This window comes from Cavia porcellus, unplaced genomic scaffold (assembly GCF_034190915.1).
Source record: "Cavia porcellus strain 051 isolate PalLab524CR breed Dunkin Hartley unplaced genomic scaffold, mCavPor4.1 scaffold_10, whole genome shotgun sequence".
Lineage (NCBI taxonomy): Eukaryota > Metazoa > Chordata > Mammalia > Rodentia > Caviidae > Cavia > Cavia porcellus.
The window spans coordinates 49415335-49435464 of NW_026947493.1; the positions used below are offsets into that span (position 1 = coordinate 49415335).

General features: G+C 36.2%; 1 protein-coding gene across 4 annotated transcripts in view; it reads right to left on the reverse strand.

Moving 5' to 3' along the window:
- Positions 1-20130, reverse strand: part of Stau2 (staufen double-stranded RNA binding protein 2) — a 261902-nt gene that overhangs the window by 83658 nt on the left and 158114 nt on the right. For 3 of the 4 annotated variants that reach the window (XM_013143908.3, XM_063257458.1, XM_013143906.2), the window contains one exon: positions 8791-8904. The exons of the other annotated variant lie outside the window; for it this stretch is intronic. In XM_013143908.3, the coding sequence (XP_012999362.1) occupies positions 8791-8904 (114 nt within the window). The remainder of the gene's footprint in view (positions 1-8790; positions 8905-20130) is intronic. 4 annotated transcript variants of the gene reach the window in all.

Sequence of the window (20130 nt, forward strand, 5' to 3'; positions counted from 1 at the left end):
CATCGAGAATAATAAGAAAACTAATTCTTATCTCAATTATTTTAAACTTAGGAAAAACATTATGAATCAGAAGACTGAAATAAAAATTAAGGAATTACTGACAACGCATGTACAGAGGTTCAAAACTGATGAAATTTAGTAGAAAACCTTCAAAACTTTTAGATTCTATTTTATATGAAATCATAAACACGAAATTATCTTAAAAGTGATATACTGTAATAAAACAGAGCTATAAGTACATAGAGGAACAGATTTCATAACCACACTAAAAGTACTTTTTTAGTATAGTTGGGAAAAGTTAGGTTTTTGCCTTTAAAATTTCATATTTTACTAATTAAAATAGATGCTATTTGTCATTCTAGAAAAAAGTCGGATAAGAAAGCAATGAGTAAGTTTGTGGATTTTGACTACAGTCCAAAATAATTTTATAGCTCAAATTAATAAGCCACTTGCGTGCACAATATCATTGGAAATACGCAACCTCTTAAAAATGTGGTCATGCTGTACTAAGCATAAATGAAATTATGAGTCAATTACAAAATATATAACATTCAATCTTCTTACTACCTTCCCTTATAACTCACTGTTGGTTCTGGAAATTGCTTATCCATCTGAAATGAAATAAATGAAAGATCACTATAGAAACAACTGAATATATTCTCTGTTACTTGAGAAAAAAGCTATAGCTATGAAGTTTTGCTAACTGGAATTTCAGCAAGGAGAAAAAAGTAACCTTGCTACAGTCAAACTGTTTCAATACTTAATACTGATGAAGAAAGACTTATTCGCTTAGAGAATAAAATTGGTTTCCACTATAAATAAATCCAAAATAAACAAGTCTTATTTACTATAGTAGAACAATATTTCTGGGAAGAAATATTTTCTGTAAGAAAATGAATGCTGAAATGACCATATTTAGTATACAGTATTTGATACCAAATGAAAAAGACACACATTTAATGTTGCTTCCTTCCAATTTTATGATTGAACTGGCAAGTTCCTTCTGTAAAGGCACAAATAGTATTTCAGGATTTGCAAGCAATATGGTCTTGGCGATAAACACTCATTTCTCTCACTGGAATGTGCAAGTGGCTCCAGGCAATACCAACCTTAATGGTTGAAGCTATATCACGATAAGTACATTTATGGGAACCAAAGTTTGAATTTCATATAATTTTAATGTCATGAAGTCTTGTTCATCTTTTTACCTCTTTTCAATGATTTCAAAAATGTAAAAACCATTTTTAGTTCAGGTACTAGGCTGGCTGGCTTTGGGCCTTGGGCCTGGTATGCTAACTTGTGTTCTAGTCCATCGATAAATATCCAGTGAGGGGTTACTGGTGACATGTCCTGTTGTAATTTATAAGACATTCAGTGCCTTAACTACAAGGTATATTTGTATAAAATGAAAATGATAAAAAGTTCGAAGAATTACAACTCATGCTATACTAAAAGGATAAATTTCAGATAGAAAAACATTAGAAATACAAAAATCAATAAATATGAAAGTTCTTTCTCCAGTTAAACACTAAAGTAAATGTTTAAGCAAAACTCAAGTTATATTTTGAGTTTTGGCAGTTCCAGGACCTCTAGAAGCTGCCAATGGCAATGATCAGTAACTATGCCCAATTTCTTATATCCTTACTCTCTGGTCCTGTGGCTGCAGTGAGCCTGGACACTGCATCTGTGTAATATGAAGAAAGCCAGAAAATTCAGTGCAGCTACCTGTAGGGTGATAACATGGGAGGCCTTTTATGAGGCAATGTTACTTAGGTATATTTTATATTAATGAAAGCAATTATTTATTTTGGATAATTGTTGCTGGAACTGGTGATGTCTATGCCTCTCTGGATGCTAAAGAATGCAATCATGAACCCAATGCATGAACACTGACTTGTCCACTGTGTGGCAGATGACAGAATTAGGGAGGTAGGAGTAGATACTTCAAGTACTGCACCATACCAAGATGGACATACTTCTACTGATGATAGGTTACAAAAATTAAAGGTTATAAATAAGTGGGTAAATAAATAATGGAGAGAGATGATGGATTCCTAAGGACAGGTACATGTTGTCAGAGTATGTGAATACTTCCAGGGCAACAACTGGAACTACTGGGATCTTATCAAATACAAAAATTGCCCTTATAGGATTACCATCAGAGAAAGCTTACTGATTAACATTCTATTTCTCTTGCTAATTTTATCTAACAAATTCTACCAAAACCAAGTCACTCTAATTTTCTTAGAAGTACACTTTATTCCATTATAAACATATACCACATGTAGATCACAGACACCGAGAACACAGGACTGCCCTAGGCTTCGAGCAGTTTGCTGCTCAGTGGTGTAGACTATCATGAAAAGAGATCATGGAAAACAGCCTGATGAGTGCTACCATATGATGAAGTGAAACACAGCAGTAAAAAAATTACAACGAAGTCAAAAACTGAATTCCCCTTCAAGCAAGGAAAGAATAGGCCAGGCAGAGGGAACAGCACAAGCAAATTCAAGGATGCAAGAGGGTGGGAGGAGTGATAATTGAGCGATGCTAGAGTATACAGTGTGGGCCTAAATTAGGCACAGGGTGAGTGGTGAAAGGTGAGAGAGGAGACACAGGAAGGGCTCAGGTGTATTGCTCTTGGACTTTATTCTATGTGCCATCTGACACACAGGTGGTGACCTGGAAATGTGACAGTCCAAAATGAGCAAACAGTGGAAAATATACACCAGGGTCAAGTATGAAAAAGGGTAAGATATTCTCAATTTAAAAAGATGATTCTATGTAGAAGTGATATTTTGCATGTGTTGGGTTAAATAAAATTAATTATTAAAATTAACTACTTTTCAAAAAACAGTATAGATGCTAGAAAATTTAAAATTATGTATGTGACACTTGATCCTTTATATGGTATTCTCATGGCTGATTACTCAACAACCATTTCACCCCAAGCACTTAGATCAGCAGTGGTTTATGTCATTTCTCGTGCCAGTGACCAGTTTAAAGATGATGCAGGTCTGGCCCAACCAAGGCCTCTAGCTATGAAGGAAAGACAAATAGAGAATTCCTGATATAGATGTGTTTTCCCAAAACAGAAGGTCAGATTTCTCTTCTCAGATGTGGGTAAATCACATGGGACAGACACTACTCCGGCCATCCTCCTGAGTTAGAGAATGAAACAGAGGAAGGCAGAGATAGCAAATGGGAATAACTTGAGACCTTGCTGACCCTGGAGAGCTGCTTCATTAACCAATCCTGCCTCTTACTCTTCCTCCGAACTTCTTGCTATAAGACAGAATGAGGTTCCTTGTTATTTAAGCTAGTATGAATCACGTTTTTCTGTAACTCATCAAAAGCATCCTACCTGACACACTCCATTGGAATATAATGACTTCAGAACCATGGGAGTACAGGTATTATCATTTAAGACACTTAGTATCACAAAAGTTCTACAAGAGATCAATTAAAATATCATTGTGACTAGGAAGGACATTTCTTTTAGTTTTAAAATACCCTAGCACTATATGACTTTTAGATCAGTACATATTTGCAGTACAAAATGATAACATGCATTGCCAGAGTTGGTACCTGTACATGTCTTAATTTTCCCCTCATCTTCTTTCTCCTCTTTCCATCTTTATTGCATAATTATTCAAACAGAAAATAACCTATTCAGCAGAAATCCAAAGTAGAACCACATACTCATCGGACTTGCTAAGTGTTAAATTTAACGATTATCCTTTCCTTGAGAGGCCTGACTCAAAGTATGAACACTGGGAACTTGTAATCTGGGCAAAAACTCCCAAAGATGGTGCAGTAAATGAAAGAAGCTTCTAGCTTCCAATAGCTACCTTATTAAAGCAATTGCAAGGATTAAGCAAAATAACCTACAGTAAGACCAGCAAGTATCTAGCACATAATAAACGCACAATATACAAACTTAGTTTTTGTTCATTTTTTCTTATACAAGTGTTTTTATTCCAACTAATGTGTTAAATATGTATTTTTCATTTACTCAATTGATAATCCTGCTTTTGTTCATTACAGTAAATATCAATATACTTCATTAGCTAAGTGCTTGGTTAATTGGTTGATTTACTAATTTACTACTTTATTTATAAGGAGTAAGAAAGTACCAGAGTTAACCTGAATGCAGCAGTAAAACTGTTTACTTGAAATTAAACTACAGTATTTTTACAAAACAATATCTACTTACCCCATCTTTGTGACATTAGTGATTAACAATGCACTTGGTAGAAACAAAATGTAAAGACAGGGAAAATAGTTTCTGACTTTTGGGCTGTAACTGGAAGATGACTGACAGAATTAGAAAGTTACTCGGTAATACCTAAAAGTGATGAGGAAAGGTACAGAAAGGGTATCAACCCAAAAGGAGAGACTAAAGAATATTAAGGTACAAGATTCCAATATCCTTCTGCACTAAGAATTTTGTTTTAGTAACATACACTAACCAATGTAACGTTACCTTCCAAATAGGATGTACTGAAAAATACTGAGCAGATTACTCACTAGGTCATCTAAGTGTGTTTCTAACTTATAAATAAAGATGATCTATAATTTTTCAATTTTACAAAAGTGGCCCAGTAAGGACTAAGGCTGGAAGTCAGTTATCTCTGCATACTCCTGGATTTGGTGGAGTACTTCAACACAGCTGTCATGGTTAGCATGTCTGATGAAAAAATTAGTACCCAGAAATTTAGATTTTATTTTGGTCTGGAAAATTAAGGATTCTAGATGAAAGTGGATTTCCATGTCACATTTTTTTTTGTACAAGTAAGATATGTATACATGGAACATTCTCACACAGACACCAACAAGGATCTCTGGCCTGAAAGACAACCCACTCTCTGAATGAGAGCAGTCATTTGAGTCTGACAGCAGTGGGCCCGGACCACTTTTTGGAGACTAATAATTACCATTCTGGGAAGTCTGAAGCAGGCCCCACTAGGTACTGGCATTGAGAGAGAAAGTTTTAAACCAGCTAGGAGTTAAATTCAGTGCCTTTCAAAAAGGATCCAACATACATAGAGAGTACACAACAGATGATGAGACATCATCCTTCTATAAATTCCTTAGGATTAATAATGCATGAGTTACTAATAAAGCAAAGAATAAGGCCTGTTTTTTTTTTCTTTAGTTTTAGCCTAGTAAAGCAATATAGTAAAACTGGAATACAGTTCTGAGCTTGGCAAACACAATTTTAATATCACCACCACAATCCCAGTGTAGTGCACTTCCACCACAAAATTTCTCAAGACTTTTCAGTCAACCTTTACTAGCCCTAGACTCTTCCAAACACTAGTCTACTCTCCCATGCACACAGCTTGCCTTCTTCAAAACGTTAAAAGAGTGAGTAGCTTCTTGTGCCACTGAAAAGTTTTGAGCAGTTAAGTGATGAAATGTGATTAACGTAAAAATAATTTTGGTGACTGAATGAAAAACGAAGCATTAGTGAAACAAAAATACAAAAATAGGAAGCTAGTTTAGAGGCTATGCAGTTGCCCACGTTAAAAATGATGGCGACTTAAATTAGAATGGCAGGACTGGAGGGAATGAAAAGCATAGATCAGAAGGCTAATGAGAGAGAGAGCTACTGGGACTGGGGGGCTGATGGGAGAGAGAAATGCAGGGCAGCATACAGGGTGGCCTGAATGACAGGTGGACAAAGAGGATGATGGAAAGGAAAGATGGTATGTGTGTGCATGTGTGCACATGAGTGCAAGCTGGGTAGGAAGAATGTGGAAAATTCACAGCTCCATAAATACGGACACCTTCCATATATAGATAGTATTAAGTCTCTCCCTTTACAATTTTGCACAAATACAATAAACTTTGATAGAGGAAATGTTACTTACTAATCCCTGCTCTGCTATTCTTTACAGAGTATGTGCAAACAGTGGGTAATATATTCAGTCTCCATGCCACTGAGGGCCCAGTGTTAAACTTACAAAAACAAGACATAAACTATAAAGGCTTGAGACTACAGCACTCTTCCATTTTTTATCTTTATATTCTAAACAGGTAAGAAGAATATGAATTTCATAAGAACTACCTAAAATTTACACATCTTTTTTTTCTTAAAATATTAACTGTTTAACACTTTCCTGCTGGCTTGAACCACTGGAGGTACATACACGACTGTTCCATCAAGTGGCTTGTACCACTGGAGTTACAAACAGATTTAATCACTTTCATCAGTCTTTTTATTAATAAAATTAGTAAAAAGCCACTCAATGAAACAGTCATGCATGTACCACCAGTGGTTCAAGCTGTCTGGCAGTGAGACATACGAATTATTTAGAAGTATTGTTAAAAATTATAATTTTTCTTGCTTTTAACACATTTTCCTGTTTATCAGCATTTATAACTTAAAGGCTGAAAAGCATTAAGAGGTCCATCTTTCTACCTTACGAGCTCAAGTCTGGCGCTGGTGTGATGGACTGTCCTGTGATAAGGCAGAGGTGTGGGATGGGAAGCAGGTCACAGCCACACAGTGTAGAAAAGACAGCAGACGTGCAGTACAGCTTTACTTTTCTTTTCCTTAGAGAACTCAGTTATCCAAGTACATGGGAGAAGATCACACCAATACCCTGCATCTTACCTCTGAAGTCACCCCATAACTGTTTTATGCATAGGCCAACCATTTCTGTTACGGATCTAGTCATGTTTTCATTCATCCATTCAACCGCTATCAACACATCTGCTGGAAGTTTCAGTTTTTTAATCTTGAAATTTCATGCAGATGTTACCCATAAAGCAGCTGTATTTTTTAACATAAAAATATCTTTTTTTACTTGCCATTAGGTAAAATCAACATTCCAGATACAGGTACTGTAAAACAGTATGTACAACTGTATAGTTTGTCCACTACGCACCTCAAGAAATACCACTGACATACTAGTTCTGAATTTGGCTGTTACAAAAATTTTCCATTGCATGGAGTAATATACCCTGCAGAAGAGGCATTTTTTTTCCTAAGCTATATGGGTTACAGTAGCCTTGGGCTTTGAGTCCTCTGGCATATTGTTTTGGTACAAATCTGATCCAGTTTCATCATCTTCCACATTAAAGAAGTCAAGATGCAAAAAGGTGGAGAGACAGTGTCCCACCGCTAGGTCATGGTAAAGCTGAGTTTAATCCTAGTCTCCAACCCAGTGTAACTTTTTATTACAGCAACATGCTAAGTCTACTAATGTTTAATGGCTCTTATCAGACGTATGTGGGTTATGAATACCTCTCCCAACGCTCTGCTTTGCTTCAGAAAAGATCTTTGCAGGGTAGGTATTATCCTTCCTGCTCCTGCCATTTGTTCCTGTCATGAGACAGAGATGTAGGACTTGCTAAACATTCAAAGGGGTGAATTTGCTACATTGCAAGCTCCATGTGAGTAGAAACCAATGTCTAAGAGCCTCACCACATATTCACCAGCATAGAGCCTTTTTACAAGCTGTTGTTTTTTGTACGCTGTACCCTGGTTTAGGCCGGGCCCTTCACCTACTTACTGTCTTCTGCGCTAAAGCATTCATGCATGTAAAAAAAGCATGAGATGCACCAGTGTGTTTTCAGATCAACTTGCTACACCTGTTTATTTGTTGATGGGGCACACTCAACCAGGAGCAGTGAGACCATAAAGTGGCAGCACTGGGACATATCTTACAATTCAAATCCCTCATTTAATATTTCAGGAAACTGAGTCACAAGGATAGATAGAATCCACTCAAGTAATTGCAGCTAATTTATGCTGTTAGGTCCTAGAACTCACCCTGGCCATCAATTAGTCACTCTTTCCTGAACACCACAGTATCTTCCTACCAATCAACAAATGATGACTGGAAAACTGTAAGGTCAGAGATACTGTGGCCAGTAGAGCAACGTCCTTAAGCATGTCTTTCTAGCTCCTGTCCAAGCTGGGCAACTATAAATCATGCATTTGAGAAGAGGTTGAGCTGAGCAATACTAAATCATGCATTTGAGAAGAGGCACTATTTTCTTTGTTTCCATGCAAAAAGAACTACTCAGACAGAAAGAAAAAAGATTAATCAGGAAATTAGTAGGAGTCATAACATTTATTGAAAAAATGGATATGAATGTGCATTGGGATTGTTTTGTACATGGTTAATTTAGAAAGCATAGCTGGTGAGTCATAATGTAAGCTGCTACAAGCTATAAATTCTATAGTCTAGATAATTAGTTTAGTCTAATATGATTGTTTTAATTGAAAATATGTACTATCTTATAAACAGGATGTATTCTTAAGTGGCTAACTAAACAAAGGGATTCATTAGAAACAATATACTCCTAAAATTTTCAGCTTTGTTTCATAAATAAAACTTTAAAAGTAAAACAGCATTGGAACTTTGTTTCTGTTAGATCTCAAATTATGGGACTAAATTGAAGGCTCTGAAAGTTCAGTTATTTTGTATACATTTTGTAATTCAAAACTCTTTGATGGAAGCAAATGAGTATATCAAAGTAAGATTCCAGTGTTAGCTGGAATCTTTTGCTGACTCACAAAATTTGTATGTAGGTTACTTATTTCTCCCTTATAAGACAATTCTGTATTTAAGCTAATAATGAACTGAAAATAAAAAGTCTAAAATAATTTAAATCTCCCAAGATACGTTTCCCAAGATGAATCTCATTTTTCAGAAGTTGAGCAAATGCTGCTAGTATAGCAAAGCTGTATGTGTGCGCATAAATTTCCATTTTGACAGCCTCCACTTTTTCAGTTGGGCCATAATGCAGCAAAATGGCAGTGCTATATTATACCTGGTCATGGCTGGCTTCAATGGAGCTTCCAATAGCATGAAAAGTCATCTGCACGGGGGCTAAGGTCAGACAGGTCACATATTCTTTGCCACTTTGTCTATCACAGTAGTGAACCTATAATAGAACACACGCAATCTGCTGAACACTATTTTTAAGAGGAAGCCAGTCACAACAGGTCCTTTCTCAAAGTGTCTAGATTTCAAAATAAATTCAAATAATTTATGCAGAATACGTCAAATATTTAATGTCTTAACAGAACACTCCAGTATCTATGGAAAAACATTGACTTCACTTAAAGTCTCTAAGAGGTTTTAAGGGAGTTTAGGAAATGCTATCCAAAATTACTTTATTATGGCTGGAAGAAAAATTCACAACTGAAAGCTACACCTGTCTTTAAGGACCAGGTTTCCATAATCTATAATATATAAATCTGTAATATATAAATGACTCAAACATAAAATCAAAGTTCATTTCGTTCTAATGGAACTCTGCCAACTTGAGTTTTCTCTCATCTTTGACTCTATGTGTATGTAACTACCACTTAATTGATAGTGACATCCTCCAATTTCTACATTATAGTCCTTACAAAATCACTGTTGAAAAAAATACATGCATGTGTCATTATCATGTTGTTGGAAATTTTGACATAATCAAATTGAATTAAATTGAAATGGCTTATAAAGAGTTAAAAGAAAATTGTTTTTCCTTTAGATAAGTACAGCTAATCACTATTAAAACCACATGTAAAACACTCTGCATTAGAGCTAAAAATGTGAAAGTATGGAAGAGCACGAGTCTATCTTCTTAATTTTCTTTAAGAAAATTTCCACACTTACACTTATCTTCTTTTAAAACATTTTTGTCAGTGTTTTTCAAAACTGTAAGCAAATAAAACAGTGATATTGCATTTGTAATAAAAATACACCTACAGAATGAAATGGGGTTTCTACTAATTATATGAGAGGAAAAGTTAATTTTATTAGCTATACATTGCTCAATTTTTAAAGTGTGCACAGATTTACAGTAAAGGCTTAGGTGAAAATTTAGAATTTGTGAGGAAAAGTAAAACACACATTAGTTTTTTGTCTGAGGTTTCTTCTAATTGCTGCATAATGCTCATATTCTTTTATTACAGAGTATGACACACTCATTTTGTCACATATAATATGGATCTGGCCGAAATTTTTAATATTATGAATCTAGACTAATGGCTTAATAATTCAACTTTTTTAAACCAGTAGGGCTGTTAAGAAAGGCTATCACTTTCTCTAGAGGTAGGGAAAGTTCCTCTTGGGAATCTATAAAAGTAGTTTAGAGCTCAAATCAAGTCAATATAAAAGTCTTGTTTCCAAAGTACCATAAAGATTTTGTTATAAAAATATTTGACAAGTTTTAATTCACTGTACTATATCTCCTGAGAAAATTAAAAGTTTAGTTAATGCATACAAGTTCAAGAATGTGAGAGTGTTGTTTACTGTATACCACATAAATATGAGGGGAAAAATGAAACATCACATAACAAGTTTATGCAAAAGTCAATAAATGGTGACACTATAATAGCTACAGTGCACAAGCATTTACGGTACCATTAAAATATTATGTCTGATATAGTACCATTATAAAACATGCTCTTTTCAAATTTAATAAAATATAACCACCATTCAGCACCAACTGCAATTCTGTATGGAAGATACAACATTCCCTTAAATACACAGTCAGTAAACACACATCAGTGGCTTACTATAGCTCTATTTTTCCTCTTAGAGAAATGAAAATTTAGAAACACAAAACAATCCTAGTTTAAAAAAATAAGCTTCAAATTCTGCTTTGATAAGTGGCTCAGGTATTATTACTGAAAGATTTAACTTTTCTCTTAACCATATAGAACTCACCGTAAGTCTGAAAGTACTTAATAAAATACTATATAATCCATGGACACTACATACTAGTGTACACATGTAACTCAAGTGAAAAACAAATTTAAGGGTACACATACTCCCAAAAATGTCACTGCTAGTTGCCCTCCAATGCTCTTCAAAGGTAACTGTTAGTTTAGAATACTTTGTTTCCCAACTCCCTTGTAGGTATGACTAGCCAGACAATTAAATAGAATGAATATAAAAGAATTCCGTGGCAGCTTCCAGAAATTTTAAAAGGAGATTTCAAGCATGTGCCTTTTGCTATTCTTTACTCATTTGCCAATTTTATGCGTGGAGTGCAGGTTGACTATGAGGAAACCTAGACATGGCAGAGGGGTGAGATGGAGGAACCAGGGCCCTTAAGACTTCACAGAACAGAACCACATGACCGGCCCTACACTGCAAGCATATACATTTTTACATGAGCAAAATCTAATTTATATTACTAGGGTTTTTATCACTCAAAAAGGAACCTTGGGCCAGCTATGGTGGCCCACGCTTGTAATTCCAGAACTCAGAAAGCTAAGATAGGAGGATTATCACAAGTTTGAGGCCAGTGTAGACTAGGTAAGTTAGTTCAAGGCCAGCCTGGACTACAATAGGGAGACCTTGTTTAAAAAAAAAAAAAAGGAGGAGGAGGAGGAGGAGGAATCTAACGCTGAGATATTTCTTGTTGCTCCAGAATTGACCCCACAGCCAATCACAAAAGAAACTCCAGAGAGCTACCAAAATTTAAAGCAAGACCCTATTCTGTTCTCTACGCCTGTCATAAGTCGGCACAATTGGTTCAATCACAAAGAATATATGGTGGGATGGGGAGGAGAAGGTGAATGGTATTTTCACCAAGTGGGGCAGCTCTTAGAGACTCCCAGCTTATAATAGTCTCATTTTCTGGTGGGAGGTTTACTAATACTAAATCTGTAGCACCCTCTTCCAGATTTACTAGCAGTTTTGTAGAATATGAAAAGAATATGCTAAAGGAGTCCTGGGAATGTAGCATATCCGAAAAACCAAAAAGAACAGAGGAAGACATGTTCATCCTAGATTTCCAAGGCCCTTGTAAGTAATGAAAGAAAATCTTGGCAGAAGTCAAGGAGCTAACCAGGCAGTCAAGTAACTCTGACTACAGAGGGGACCAGGGAGAAGCCGACCACTTCAAGAAAGCCATGGACACCTGTAAGGAAACCAGCAGTGGATGAGGCCCTGCCTTAGTCCTCCAAAACCAGAGGAATAAGGCCGTGAGAGAGGTGGAGTGTGGAGTGAAGTGTCTCAGAACTAGATGAAACCCTCACCTTGATATCAACACTTGGAGTACTGGAGTGAGAGGAGAAAGAGACCAGTGTACTTCTGCCTCCTCTCAGTCTCTGAGCCAAAATGAATGGTTGCAATGGAGGTGTGTGAATTTCTAGTTTTACAATGAACTGGAACAAAATTTTATTTTTTGGTTTGTTTGTTTGTTTGACTGACTGGCTTGAATGCAGGACACTACATATGTGAGGCAAACACTACCACTGAGCTACAGGCCAGCCTTTGAACTAGTTTTAAAAACAGTAACTAGAAAACTGTAGGACTTGTCAAAGATAGCATAACTGAGTAGGATATTTGACAAAGGATAGGGTAAAGCAGTGAATGAAGAAATAGCATTTTATATTTTCCCCTTCTACTCTACAAACAAAGAAATATTATTTCCTATTTTCCCCTATTCAGATTGTCTAATCAGCTGGATAAAAACATGTGGAAAGAAAGTATGAAAGTACTGGGGCTGAGGGTTTAGCTCAGCGGCATAAGCGCCTGCCTTGCAAGCAGGCAGTCGTGAGTTCAATCCCCAGTACCGATAAAAAAGAAAAAGACCAAAAAAAAAAAAAAAGTATGAAAGTATTGCTTGAGGACACAACTTCAAATAAAACAAAAATATGTTGAAAATCTAAAAGCGTTTCTTATGACCCAAAGCATCAGCGGAAACCCAGAATCTTAGAACACTGCTGAAATAATTAGGGCAATACAATTCCATTATGTTCTATAATGCACAAATCTTCGGAATTGAGTGGGCAAAATCTTTCTGCTAGGTCAAGTCAGTGTAGTATTTCTATAATTTTGTCCCCAAAATTTCCAGTGTACAGGGTCTCTGATTTTCACGAAAGAAAAATGAATAAAGTCAGTTTTAGTCATCTCCTTATGTTTTACTGTTTATAAATCATATAATTTTGCTCCTTTTGATCTCTAAAGCAGCGATGGCAAACCTTTCAAAGCTTTCAGGAATACAAACAGCCTGCTGCAGCACACATGCCAGAGGTCTGCCACCACTGCTCTGAAGTATAAGCTACTGATGTTGTAACACCATCAACAATTACAAATTGACATTTTGTTTTTCTCATGAATTCACAAAAGTTGAATACTAAAACAGTTGACTACTAATTTCAATGTCACATAATATGGCTTCATTTGAAATTTGCAAACCTTAGTAATTTTTATTGTAAAATAAATTTCCTAGTTTGATGTGCAACTCAATCAACTCACACGACAGATTATACTTGTTTATTCTGACATTTATCTTGCCAGTCTAGTGATTTTCTTTTCCTAAAGAGGCACAAATCATTTCAACTATTCATATAAGTTAAGAAATAAAATATTATAAATCTTAGAACAATTTGCATTAGAAACTACTAGGTATGTGACATTTTTCATGCCCATTTGAAAATGTGTGGGATCATCCAAATGAACATTGCTTTCCAAAAAGCAGTTGAATCAAACTGTCTCCTGCAGGGCTGAGGTTCCTTGATGTTGCGGGACTACTAAATATTTTACTACTCTCAGCAGGGAACTGGTTAACTGCCAGTCTGTCAGATGTTTTTAATGGCCATCTCCTGTGGGGACAAAAATGAGCAGGGTGTGAAAAATACTTAAGCTGAAAGAAAGTTGTTCACTAGATCACTGAGGAATGAAAAAGGCCTGTACTTAGGTAATACATAATAGAAATCACAGCATTAAGAAAACACAGATTTGATGAGTACAGCTCAGGTGTGTTCACTGAGTCCACTTAGAGCAGGCAGCTACACCACTGCTATCTACAGCACAGAAGCCCTAATGAGAGAAGTAAGAGAACAAGGAGCTGAAGAGCCACAGCTTAGCTAGCAATAAATCTTAGGATAATCAAAATATGCTTGATTCCTGTACAGCCTGCACACCAGCAGTATACAACAACCCAGATCTTTAGTAACACAAAATGGCATGTTCTTAGCAAGGCATGAAGAGGTTTTGGTAAGTAAGTAAGATGGCCTTAAATATTGCTTTCTTCAAAAACCTGAGAATGTACATTATCTTATTTTTTGTGTCAAATACAATTAATAGTACAAATCTGTTAGTTCTACGTAAAAGTAATTATAACAAAATTATTTTATTCATGGGAAGCATTTAAAACTGTGGCTGGCTCATGGTTAATGTTTTATTAAAATAAATATTGATATTCTTATGACTATAACATCCCCTTACTATAATGTAAGATAAAAATATGACAAGATGTATATATTTTAATTAATAATGTTTGCAACTTCCTCTAAAGTTTTCTTCTGCAATTGATTTCATTTCTAACTAATTACTACTCTATCCACTCCTTTATGACAAAATGTATACATATTTAACATACTCAGTTATTTAGTAGGGTTTTACTTCCTGGGTAATTGTTTTCACTGCGCATGCAATAAACTTACCACAATAATGGCCATAAGGGATAGAGATAAATGAGTGAATAAAATCCCATTACTCAGACTAAGATTCAATTTGCAGTTATCTTTTAGAAATTCTGTATTTTAGATAAGCTTCAAAATTTAACATGTTTATATTTGGTGTTCAAAATCTGGCAGTAATATATTAAGATTTATTTCTAGTAGAAGCCATGGATAAAGGTGACCTAACAAAGGGCCAAAAAAAAAAAAATATTATTAGCACTATTTTTTTTAAGTGGTCCTGGAGACTGAACCCAGAGCCTCACACAAGCTCTACTATTGAGCTACATGCCCAACCCTTTTGAGATGGGTCTCATTAAATTGCTCAGGCTGGCCTGAACTTGTGGTCCTCCTTCTTTATCCTTCACAGCAGCTGGGATAACAGGTATATGTTATCATGCCCAGAAACACTAAGTGATTTTTAACAGATAACTTTACATCTACTTGAAAAGGCACTTCCCTCTTTTGTAGTGGGTACACATTTGTCATATACATTCATTCACACATGTTAAAACAAGCCACATTCAGAGGGCTTTGTAAAGAAAGGACTTTGTAGTAAGGAAAACTCAAAACCAAAGCAAAGGTGCAGTTACGTAGGCTTTACACCATTAAAGTTAAATTAATGTGAACTGTTAGTGGGTTTAAGCTAGTTTTCAGGTATTAGAATTCTATTGCATTGAACATCACTTCCAAAGAATGGCTACAAAAGACAAAACTTTACAAATCTTTTCATTATATATTGGCTTAAAGCATTTATTTATTTATTTTATAAAATATAGGAATATGGTGCCTTCTAGACTGGAAATTATGGACTTTAGAAATATACAATATAGAGTTATATATAAAATATATGTAATTACAGGCAAGGCTAAGGGAGAAAAGGACCCTTCTACACTATTGGTAGGAAGGTAAACTATTACAACCACTATGGAGATTCATGAAAAAAATAAAAATGGAAATTCCATTTGACTCAGCTATTCCTTTTCTAAGCATCTTCCCAAAAGTTGAAGACATTATATCACAATGATATATGCATACCCATGTTTACAGCAGCACAATTCATAATAGCTAAATCTTGGAGGTAACCTATACATCAACAGTCAGACCGATATTACATATTGTTCATATTGTACTATTCTGGCATGAAGAAAGACAAACTTGAGTCATTTATAGGAAAACAGACTCACCTTGACATCATAATGTTAAGTGAAATAAATTAGACAGAAAAGCTTAAATACTGCATGGCCTCTCATACGCAAAACCCAAATTATTGTACAAAGAACATATTAAAAGATAATAAAAAGTTGGGATACATCTTTCTCAAATGTAAAGGGGATAAAAAGGAGGGGGTGGGGGAAGGAACAGTAGATGAAAAAAGGAATTAAGATATGTATGAACATGTATCAAATTCATGCAAAGAATGTAAGTATTATATACTGCAAACATGTACTAATAAAAAATAAATAAAACTTGGAAGGAAAAGTGTAGTCAGATTCATGGTTTTTAAAAAAAGACCATTTATGACTTCTGGTAGACAAGATGGAACAGATTTCCTTATTCTTCCTACTAAATATAAGGAACAGCCATAGACATTATACATAAAACAAACATAAGAGGACTCAGAAAAGTGGAGAAAAGGAGAAAGACCAATTAGGGATTTCAGGAATCAAGAGACTATATAGTGGCAAATTTCTGGGGTTTCTTTTTACTAAGTATCTTGGACTGGGTGCCAAAGAAACCAGCAGAATGACAGCAGAAACCAGCAGAAATGACAATGTGTATAGAAAAAAGAAACAAAACACCACAACAACCAAAAAAGGAAAGCCTTCTCTCTTGAACTGAGAGCTCAATCAAGGAAAAAACTAATGAGATAGAAAACTTTTAGATAATAACTTCCCAATCCAAACAACTGCCATGGTGAAAAGATGGCAGAACTAGTACAACCCCGAAGAACAAAGGCCAGTGGGGGAATCCAACCTTTCATTTTGAGCATCTGCAATAGGGAGACCAACTCCCTGAAAGTGTCAGGGAAGAAATGAGTCAGGACTTTCAGCCCTGTTGGATCTACTGACATTCAGCTTTATCGGGAAATAATTTGCTCGGTGTCTCTCTTTGCCTGGACAGTATCAGGAGAGGCACAGTGGAGAGTCAGGGCTTTGCCACCACCCAGCTGCAACAAGTTCTACTCTTCACAGCACAGTGTCACTGAGACTAAGGAAAGCCATGCACTTCCAGTAACAAGGCGGTATCCTATGCTCTAGCTGATGCAGTATCAGAAGAGGCTTACTGAAACAGAAATTTTAGGAACACAGTATTTAAATGTCCAGAATTCAACAGAATATCATTCCTATAACAAGAAACAGGATAATCTCAAACCAAAAGAGGAAAGATAATCACCAGATAACTGACAAAGGTGTCAGCCTTATCTGACAAGTATTTCAGACTAGCCATCATAAAAATGTTTTGGAAATTAACTGGTCACACTAATGAATCAAATGGAAAAAAAAAATCTCATCAAAGAAGACTCAATTGATGGGGCTTAGCAGCAAAATAGCAAAAACAGAAAAGTGAATCAGTAAATTTAAAGATACAAACATACAAATTCCTCAATATGAAAAATGGAAAATGGACTTTAAAGATCATCTCAAGCATCTATGAGACCATAAAAAGTGGTAAAAGAATATTTATGTAAGCAGAGTTCCAAAAGGAGAAGGACAATGGGTGAATCTGACAAAGAATTCAAGGAAAAGATGCCTGAAAATTTATCAGATTTTGCTAAGATATAAAAGTAGGCAGGCCTCAACACAATAAGCATACAGAAACCCATACCAAGGCATATAATAATTAAAAATTTTTAAAAGATCTTGAAGCAGTGAGAAAGCAACAACTCCTAATTTACAAAGATAAAGCACTTTGACAGTAGTTCTTTTAAAAAAAGAAGAAAAAAAAGAGAGACCAGAGAAAATTGGTGTATTTTCCAAATTTTCAAACAACTGTTAACCCAGAATTTTATACCCAGCAAAAATACCTTTAAGGAAAAACCAAACTATTCTCAACTAAAAAGAAACTTGAGAGTTTTCAGCCAGTATATATAGTCTAAAACAATAGCCCAAGGTGAGTTGTTGAAACAAAAAGGAGATGACAAAAGCAAGAGTGCCTTGGAACTCCATCAGGAAGGAAGAAAAAACACAGAAAACAGTTAAAATGACATTTGAAGCAAGAATTTGAGATGATCTGATGTTGTTCTCAAAGTATAGAGAGGAAGTACTTAAGGCACGTTAGCTTTTAAACCAAGGCACACACGAGCACTGAGAAGAGTGCATCATTCCTGTGATCTTCTTACCAGAAATGAATCTTAACCTAGTAACATGAAAAATATCAGAAAAACAAATTCAAGAACATTCTACAAAGTAAATGATCAGTATTCTTCAAAAGTAAGATTATGCAAGACTGAATTCTTAGTGAGACAGACTTAGGAGATATAATAACTAAATGCAAAATAGGATTCCGGCGTGACCCCAAGGAAAACAATAAAAGTAGGAAAACAAAAAAGTATGAGTTAGATTTGCAGATTGGTATACACTGATAATTAAATTATGGTTCTATCACAATGAAGATTACTCTCAGTAATGTTTTACTGTTTTCCGCTGAGAGTCCAAAAATTTTTAAGAGCCATTTAGAAAATAAAACCTTGAGTAAAGAATTTAAAAGCCGAAGAGGGCTAGGGACTTCTGGGAGAACATGGCAGATAGATAACAGCAGCTATGGAGGCTCTCTGAGATAGTCAGCTTAGATTCTAGGAATGGAGCGGTATGAGGAGTCCTAAGCAGGGGGAGATATACCCTGCCAACCCAGGAACAAACTAAGCTGAGAGAAACCAACTGGAAATGCAATCCCGGTGCTATGACTCGAACAGTTAAAGTCTCAGTGCCAAAGCTGGAACCCACACCTCTGGAAACTGCGGCTTGAATTTCCTGCTGCCGCCGCTGCATCTAAATTAGCACAGCGAGGATAGAGACAAGAAAGCTCTGAGTGCAGGAATCGGTGAACTGTATTGAGAGCAGAGCTGTCGGGGAGCCCTGAATCGACCTGCAGTGAGTGAGAGGAACAGGGACCCTTCCATAGACTAGGAGGCTCCAACAGAGGACATTCTGGGACTGGGCAGACTAGCCGGAACAGGATGCTACAGTGACTTCAGTCACATATTCCCCTCTCAAGCGGGTTTGGTGGGGAGCACTGGACCTGGGTGAAGCCGCAGACTAAGACCCAGTAGGCTAGCCCAAACCAGGTCCCTCTGCCTGGCAGTGCACCCTAATGCAGTGAAGCCTTCGGTAGGTTGACCTGGAGGGGTGGGCCCAGTATAGGCTGCCCAGGTCTGTGTCTCCCTAGTACACTGCAGTGGGTGGGAACACCTAGCCGGTATGATTCAAACAAACTGTAATGGACAAAGAAAGAAACTGGGCCTCCTATATACGCTTGTATGGAAGGAACAAAAATATGGGAAGAGGGAGCAAGAAAGAGTCCTCAGTCCCCAAACTTGAGAACACTGATTCAGGAAAGGTAAATGCAAAGGAGAATGAGGACAAAAAACATGCAATATCAGGCACGGCACCAACAGACATAAAGCGGTATCTCCAGGACCTCATAGACAAGTGAAGTATTTAACCAAGTAAAGCAAGATATAAGTAGAATAGTAAAAGAAATACTAAGCACCTCCCAAGAAACAACAGATGGTGGAATGGAAGAACAGAAAAAAAGGGGAGAATTGTTTGATGGAAAAAACAGAGGAAACGTAGAATACATGAAGCAGGTTCAAAGAGATTACCAGGAAACTAAAAACTCTATTGAAAGGTGGCATAACACTTTGAAAGAAACTATGGATAGATTATCTGATCTGGAGGACAGATTTGTAATGTGGGAGCATGAAAGGAAAAACTTCTTAAAAATAACAAGGAAACAAGCAGTAACAATACAAAGGCTACAAGATGATAAGAGAATCTATAACTTAAGAATTAAGAATGTAAAGGAAGAAGCAGGGATACAAACAAATGAACTGCAAAGGCTATTCACAGAAATAACCAAAGAGAACTTCCCTAATGTGGGAAAAGGTAAAGATACTCAGATGTATGAGGCATACAGGACCCCAGCCACCTACAACCCAAACAGAACTACACCCAGGCATATAATAATCAAAATTCCAGAAATCTAATATAAGAACAGAATATTAAAAGCTGTCAGAGACAAGAAACAGATCACTTACAGGGGAACACCCATCAAAATTACAGCAGACTTCTCAGCTGTATAGAGCTGAACAGACCTCCCCCACCACATGCTCCTGCCATGTTGCACTATGTCGACACAGGCCTACAGCACAGGGCCAAGACCACAGAGTGAAACTTCTCAAACTATGGGCCAAAGAAATCTTTCCTCCTTACACGTGAATTATATTAGGTATCCTGTGACAGTGACAGAAAGCTAACATGTCCTCTTAATTAGAAAAATAAAAGTCACTGTAGTGATATGGTACCCTATACCTCTCATATAGAAAAAATATATTTCTAGCCTAAAAATCTTGGAATCCTACAACATCCAAAGAATCTTGATAAAGAAGAGTTAGTTTCCTACTTAAGTAAGACTTTTAGAGAGCAAAAAGTAAATGCATGCTCAAGAATGCATGACCATGTAATGATGTCCACAAA